At 41.6% G+C, this 8464-nt stretch overlaps 1 protein-coding gene across 1 annotated transcript in view; it reads left to right on the forward strand.

The window, feature by feature from the left end:
* The window catches only part of LOC126229564 (BMP and activin membrane-bound inhibitor homolog), a 315369-nt gene extending 308040 nt beyond the window's left edge, over positions 1-7329 (forward strand). The window contains exon 4 of the mRNA XM_049942333.1: positions 4911-7329. Coding sequence (XP_049798290.1) covers positions 4911-5401 — 491 coding nt within the window. The 3' untranslated portion in view covers positions 5402-7329. The remainder of the gene's footprint in view (positions 1-4910) is intronic.
* Positions 7330-8464: the final 1135 nt, after the last annotated feature.

Genomic DNA, 8464 nt, shown 5'->3' on the forward strand with positions numbered 1-8464 from the left:
TTTCAGAGATTTGAGATTCTGAAGAAACTAACATCTATGTTTGTACTTATATAGAAACTGTGAATGCTCCTAAGCGCAAATATCCGAAAGTTTTTAACTCAACGCTTTGAAATTTTGACACAAAGTTGCATTGGAACAAGTGTGTGTCTTTAGATATCTATTTTTAAATATATGTAATATATAATTTTTATAAATTTCGTAGTAGTAAGGAAACGTTACAAAAAAAACTCAAAAAGTTACATGTATATCATATGTTAAAGAAATAGGTACCTAAATCACGCCTGTGTTAGAATGTAAGGTTGTATCAAAATTTAAAAGCAAGCGGTCAAGAACTTTCGGAGATCAACGATTTTGAACAAATTTATGTATACAGATTGAACTAGCCGCATTCGTGGCCGAATGGAATTGCAGAGGTGCCTTGCGACATCCGCACAGAAATAATGACGAAGAATAAAAAAGAGGTTACTGTCGCCGTCTTCCGTGTGGAAGGACCCAGGTTCGATTCCCAATACCACCTCAGATTTTTTTCTGAGGCAGGGAGGTCTGGTATGGGGTCCCACTCAGCCTTTCTGAGGCCAATGAGGAGTTGCTTGAATAACGAAGCAGCGGCATCATCGGAATTCATCTGTTGGCAGTAATGGCTGGAGGGATTGACAACATCCTGACCACATGCCCCACGATCATTGAGCGCCCCTTTTACTACCTTGGAGGCAGCAAGAGGACAGTCGGAACTGGTCCAAGGCCTGATACCTGAGAGGTGTTCACTGTTTACATAAAAGTTTTCTGGGTTTGGTACTGCGTCATAATGTAAAAACTACTGCTGCTATAGAAAAGCTAGAACGCACCATTAGACCCAGAAGAAGGCCGCTGCAATCGTGGCCGAAACGTTGGCTTTTCTATAGCAGCAGTAGTTTTTACATTATGACGCGGTACCAAACCCAGAAAACTTTTATGTCGACTGACTCTGGCCGCGGAAGCCTACGCAATTATGTTCACTGTTTATTGCTCTATGCCTTTCAGACAGTTCAAAGCGCCGGTGTCACATATTTTGACAACAGTGATGACTCTGGCAACGGAGACGGAACACGTAATTTTATGTAGACCTATCCGTAATTCCTACGTCTTCGGTAACACCTAAATATCATAGGCCATTCCTGAAATTCGATTTATGGTGTGTTGCGTTGTTGCATAAGTTAGCAGTAAGTTTAATAAACACAAGAAACGCACATAACAAGGACTTTAGTCGTCAATAATGTATTCTCCTTCAGCATTTACAACAGTCAGCCAACGCCGGGCTAACTTTCCGATTCCGTAACTGCAGAAATCACGTGGTTTTTAGGCAAAGAACTCAACAATGTTCGGAGCTCATTTTTATTCGTAAAGGAAGTTTTTTGAAGGTTGTTCTATAGAGAGCGGAAAAGGTAAAAATCTGAGGACGCACTGTTTGCAAAAGTCGAAGAATGTTTGAAAGATGATCTCTTGCTGTACCAACTTGCAGCATTTTTGTGTACTGTTTTCAAATATTTTATTATACACCAGACAAGAGATATTCCTAGCTTGCATACGAAATTCTCAGAAAGTTTTTAATCTGAGCGAAGTCCTCTGATTTTTGTTCAAGTGTTTCTTGGTAACTTAAATATGTATCCACTCCTTCAGACAAATTTATTTTTTTCTCATATTTTTATTTCTCTTCGCGATTTTTCTTCGCTAATAATAATGCAACAGCGATGGTGACAGCTCTGAGTTTTAAGCACTCCACCGCAAACTTGCACTTGCTTGCCTCAAGAGGCGACTGTAGTCGAAATAGTTCTGCAAATACGAAACAGCAGTCTCTGTGTAGTTAAGAAGTGCGAGGCACTGCAGCGACTACAGCCGTGAAGAAATACAAGAAATGTATCCGCAACTATTAATATGAAACACCATCGGCTGTATACAGGCATGACTACAATGAAAATTTGCGCCAGACCGGAAGTCGAGCTCAGATTTCCCACTTTACGTAAGCGGTCACCTTAACAGCTTCGGCCATCCGAGCACGAATCACCCAGACCAAAACTTCCATATGTCATACGTGTGTCGCAACCTGCACTCGTACATTACGTACATTTCCGTCCAGGAAGCACATATTTATTGAGAGTCAAGGACCCGATAGTTGCGAATAAATACGAAACAGCAGTGCTGGTGTTATGAAGAAGTAAAGTGCATTGTTCCTTCAGACATGCATGCATGCATAAATATGTCCTTCCTAGACAGGAATGTATGTAACATACGAGTGCAGGTTGTGACGCATAGATGACGACATATGGAAGTTTGAGTCTGGCCCTGATTCGTGCGCGGATTGCCGAAGCGGTTAACGCTATCCGTCACGTAAAGTGGGAAAGCCGGGTTGAGTGTGATCCGGCACAAATTTTCACTGTCGTCACTCCAATATACAGCCGATTGTGGTGAATATTTGCAATTGCAAATACATTTCCTGTACTTCTGCAAGTATTTGCTGGAACGCCCTGAAATTAACTTGTCCAAGCGACTTGCAAGTATTTGAGTCGTTTTATTGTAACAATATTGTCGCTATACAGTTTATGACTGGTCAGTATTTCACACAACTGTTTGGCCAGTAGAGTATCACCGTCACTATCAGTGTCACATTGTGCTCGTGCTGGAACGGTCATCATACTGCGTGTTTTTGCAAACATGTACGCCTTTTCGATGTTTAAATGTAGTGTCCGTATAAATTTTTATGATTGTTGCTAACGTCCGCATTTTTTCGTCTTGGGAATTAAGATCTTTTGATTCTTGTTTTAATTGACAGTTTAATTAACAGTTACTGAATTACATCATTTGTTATTTGTTTACAATCGATCTGTCATGTTTCGTCTGGATGATTAAAGTTTCTGAATATGTCGATGCAAACATTAAGCGTATTTTCTCGTTTTAAGTGGCTTGATTTTGCAGATGTATGATGGACTTATATGGAAGAAATTTGTTTTAGATAAAAACATTGAAATTGATGAGGAGAAGCGTTTGATCAGTTTTCAGGTTTAAAAATATTCATAGCCACATATGAACCAAGCCGTAAGTAATGATGCAAGTACATTGAGTCGTGCAGTAGTGAGGAACATTTTAGTGAATTAATTAAAATTGTGCAGTTCTTCTTCGCAGTGCTTGTGCTGCGGCATTGTTTCCCGTAATACAGGAACAGTCGACAAGGAGAGAAATAAACTGACACCAGAATCTGTAAATGGGATTCCAATGGTTAAATTTACGTTTAGGCATTTGAATCAGCTTTTTTTTTTAATATTTGTGTCAAAAAAGGCACTTTTAAGAAAGATTTGGTCCAATGCAAAATATACATGGGACTGGAGCTCTAAAGTAATGTAAATACACTACTGGCCATTAAAATTGCTACACCACGAAGAGGACGTGCTACAGACGCGAAATTTAACGACAGGAAGAAGATGCTGTGATATGCAAATGATTAGCTTTTCAGAGCATTCACACAAGGTTGGCGCCGGTAGCGACACCTACAACGTGCTGACATGAGGAAAGTTTCCAACCGATTTGTCATACACAAACAGCAGTTGACCGGCGTTGACTGGTGAAACGTTATTGTGATGCCTCGTGTAAGGAGGAGAAATGCGTACCATCACGCTTCCGACTTTGATAAAGGTCGGATTGTAGCCTATCGCGATTGCGGCTTATCGTATCGCAACATTGCTGCTCGCGTTGGTCGAGATCCAATGACTGTTAGCAGAATATGGAATCAGTGGGCCCAGGACGGTAATACGGAACGCAGTGCTGGATCCCAACGGTCTCGTATCACTAGCAGTCGATATGACAGGCATTTTATCCGCATGGCTGTAACCGATAGTGCACCCACGTCTCGATCCCTGAGTCAACAGATGGCGACGTTTGTAAGACAACAGCCATCTGCACGAACAGTTCGACGACGTTTGCAGCAGCATGGACTATCAGCTCGGAGACCAAGGCTGCGGTTACCCTTGACGCTGCATCACAGACAGGAGCGCCTGCGATGGTGAACTCAATGACGAACCTGGGTTCGCGAATGGCAAAACGTCATTTTTTTGGATGAATCCAGGTTCTGTTTGCAGCATCACGACGGCCGCATCCGTGTTTGACGACATCGCGGTGAATGCACATTGGAAGCGTGTATTGGTCATCGCCATAGTGGCGTATCACCCGGCGTGATGGTATGGGGTGCCATTGGTTACACGTCTCGGTCACCTCTTGTTCGCATTGATGGCACTTTGAACAGTGGACGTTACATTTCACATGTGTTACGACTCGTGGCTCTACCCTTCATTCGATCCCTGTGAAACCCTACATTTCAGCAGGATAATGCACGACCGCATGTTGCAGGTCCTGTACGGGCCTTTCTGGATAGAGAAAATGTTCGACTGCTGCCCTAGCCAGCACATTCTCCAGATCTCTCACCAATTGAAAACGTCTGGTCAATGGTGGCCGAGCAACTGGCTCGTCACAATACGCCAGTCACTACTCTTGATGAACTTTGGTATCGTGTCGAAGCTGCATGGGCAGCTGTACCTGTACACGCCATCCAAGCTCTGTTTGACTCAATGCCCAGGCGTATCAAGGCCGTTATTACGGCCAGAGGTGGTTGTTCTGGGTGCTGATTTCTCAGGATCAATGCACCCAAATTGCGTGAAAATGTAATCTCAGGTCATTTCTAGTATAATGTATTTGTCCAATGCATTTCTTCTTGGTGTAACAATTTTAATGGCCAGTAGTGTACGTGGAATGTGTGTAATAGTTTTATTTTTTGCTTGTTTCTCATGTAATAATTTTAAAGGATTGAAAGTCTTCTTATTTTTCATCCTAAAATACACAAAGTGTCCTCTTTTTTGCATTTCAAATTACGGTAAACCTACCTGCAGGTGCCGCTGGGAACGCGAGTGCGTCCGCGCGCGGCGCGGCCTCGCCCGAATCCACGGCGTACGCGAGCGGCGAGGTGTGGCTGAAGGCGGCGACCATCGCAGTGCCGGTGTGCGGCGTCGTCATCCTGGTGGCGCTGGTGGCGGCCGCCGTGCGGATCCTGCGCCGCGACGCCCGCGAGCTGGCCGCCGCCTCCGCCGCCTGCAAGGCGCCGCCGCTGGCGCGCTGCAAGGTGCCGCTGCTGCCCTCTGCCGCCGCCGCCGCGCACCACCACCATCACCACCACCACCACCACAACCACCACCAGGAGGCGGCCGAGCGCCGTCCCGACAAGAACGAGGCGAACGCGCGCCGCAACCGAGCCGCGGCGCACGCCAACCTGTTCCGGGGAGACGACGCGAGTGGTGCGGGGACCGCAGGGGAACCCCCGGCCAAGCTGTACCACAAGGCGGCCATCGCGTGGCGCGCCGACGGCTGCGCCTGCCCCGTCTAGCAGAGGAGGCCCCGCCGACACGAATACCAATTCAAACGTGGAGTCTTCGAATTCAACAGTCCAGTCTCCCCAAAGCGCTTACCGTACTAAAAGCAGCCACCTCAACTGTCAAGTTCTGATTTCGTGCTGATGACTCTTGAATCAGAATGGTCTAGGTGCCATTGTTTCTTGCCAGTGCGTGGAGGATCCTGCATACGTTTCAGAGCAAGTACAGGAACCTTCACTTACTTACCTCCGTGTACTGGCTATCGTATTACAACGTGGTCTGAGAAATGCCTAAATGACATCCCAGAGGAATCTAAACATGTTGTAATTTATTTCTCCTGGCCTATAGTTAGATTAGGTCTATTCCGTTCCTGATCTGTCTTGGGGCTGTAATTTGAAGCCAGGATGAGGACATCACAGACTAATTTTCCTCTCGATCAGATTCGCTTTTCTGACAAAATGAATATCAGCAGAGAAAACTGCCTTGGAAACCCCGGAGTCCTTTCCTCCTTAGGTATCTACAGGTGTCCCATCATCTTGTGATACCAGGGAACATCACAGGCAACATCCCAATATTAACTGCAATTCTTCAATTACAGGGGAAGAAAACTCTTTTCTCTTTCATTTTGTGGTTCTGTTTCAGTTCTGGATTTTCTAGATGAGTGAAGTTACTGGAATGATGAGGTAATCTTGAAAATGTGGCTCAATTAACTAAGTGAGAACATGGCAAACAGCAAAGTGTAACATATTTTGCATACAACAGTGCTTTGTTTTATTTTCTTGCTGTCTGCATACATACGTCAGATAGATAACCTTACACTACTATGCATTGCTGCTTGTAAATGTATCAGAGATCATTTAGTTAGACATATACAAATGCAGCTATATGTTTTCGATGTTGTGTTTTAGACTTTCCAAGTCCTGCAAGTTCGCATTAATTCCATTCATGTTAGTAAAAAGGTATATGTTCCATCTTACACTGAATTCTTCCAAGTAATAGAACATTTTGAAATGTGGCATCATTAGAGTATGTTAATGTAACCCAGCAAAAGTAATTTTCCCTCTGCACTTGGGGTACTGGCTGTCTCTCCCATGGACATCTTAAGTTTCTGGGCAAATATGACAATCTCGGTCATGAAATTCTTTTAACTGTATCTGGCCCATTAACAAGAAGACGTATCTATGTCTGTTTTAACTGATGCTGTTTTTTACTGCTGATTGGAATCAGTGTGATAAAATCATTGGCAATTTGTTATACCATTGGAAATTAGGATTATATATGGAACTGCAAATAACTACTATTCTACATTAATTCTCCTTCTGACTCATCAACTGTCAATCCATCATGACCTCCTATATATTCACGACAATAACTTGACTCATTAAGTCATAGATAGGATACCCAGCAATGAAAAATTTTTTAAATGTCATTCTCAGTTCAAAAAGCTCTTTGTAGCTTGCACAGTACAAGATATATACTTTTTTAGTCAACACTGTAATACATATGTACAACATTTATTTAGGTACATTTATAACCATTTTAGACTGTGAATATATATCTATACACGTTGTAATACTGTACATTAACAAATATTTAAAAGACTGTATAGGATAAAGGAAATGTACATAAAATAGTTTATCAGTTGGACTTCACTTGAAAGTTGATTTGTGTTTGGGTAAAAATGTTCCAAGACACAAACTCTGACTTTAGTGCATCACCTTCATGATTAGTGATTTGTGAGTAAGTGGCCCTATGTTTTGTGGTCTTTCGTTATAGCATTGACTGAAGAATGTCATTAATAGTGGGGCAGTAGTAACTGTATCTGGAGATCACAAATAATGCTGTGATAAATAAATATGATTTTTACATTTTAGATGTAAATATATACATTTTTGTTACTATATATGTGTAAAAGACAATAAAAGAAGTTAAATTTTTCTTATACTTATTTTTCCTTGACTCATATTTTGCAATGTTGCTGGACACATCAGATTATCAGAAAATAAAATAATCAGTATATAGTTAATAACAGTTATAATATAAAAATAATTTACATTATAAATAAGATATTACACATAACTAATAGGCTACTCTAATCATATTACATACCATGTGGTGACAGCCAGCCACAAATGGTAAAATATGTGCAAAGTAAATTTCCCAAAATAATAGTTTCTTGCTGCCTCACTTTCTGATATATGTAGCTTACTGATCACATAATTGGAAATGAGCCAGCTAATATGACACACTTCCAGTTTTAAAATTTAAGATGGACTAGGTAACAATCCATCCCTGATCAACTCAAAAAAATTAATAAAAGTTTTTCTACAACTACTCATTCCTGATTGCAATGCTATCAATCTCAATGCAAGTTAACTACACAAAACATTACTCAGGAAGAGGAGAGTTGCTATAAAATCAAAGGAATAAAAAACTGCTTGGTTACATTTACCTGAATTGTCCCATAAAAAAGATAATCTTACCTTGATTGTATGTGAAGATTTGGTTTTGTTGAATCTAGGTATCATTTCAGAGTTGTAGTTATGTTTTTATATGCTACAATGCCTGTAATATGTAAATTAGAATTGCACTTGGGATGTTCCCTGCAATATTTGATAAATGTTCAGAGGAGAACTTCATGTAATAGTTCTGATACTGATTGGTATGGATCAGAAATTACTGACTTGCTTGTCAGGAGTATATCTCCATCTTGATAGCTTCTTTCTTCTCCTGTGGATTCGTCTCCCGTGCAGTTTGGCCTGTGTTTGAGAGAAAAATTGTGTTTATCTATGTCCAACAAGCTACCAAATAACAGAAATCACTTTTTGAAGACATACATGTATTCTTCAAATGGCTCTAAGCACTATGGGGCCATCTGTTGTTCCAACTCAGTGCTGTGTGCTATTCCATGAACTGCAGCATGTATCTGAGGTAATTGCCAAACCAGCAGGTTCCACAAATTGTCACCATATGCCAATGCCACACCTTCTTGGAGGAATGCTGCTTCCATCACATGCATCAACATGCCCAAACAATAAAAATTTTATGCACACTGTGGATATCCAAATACACCTACT

This window comes from Schistocerca nitens, unplaced genomic scaffold (genome assembly GCF_023898315.1).
Source record: "Schistocerca nitens isolate TAMUIC-IGC-003100 unplaced genomic scaffold, iqSchNite1.1 HiC_scaffold_375, whole genome shotgun sequence".
Lineage (NCBI taxonomy): Eukaryota > Metazoa > Arthropoda > Insecta > Orthoptera > Acrididae > Schistocerca > Schistocerca nitens.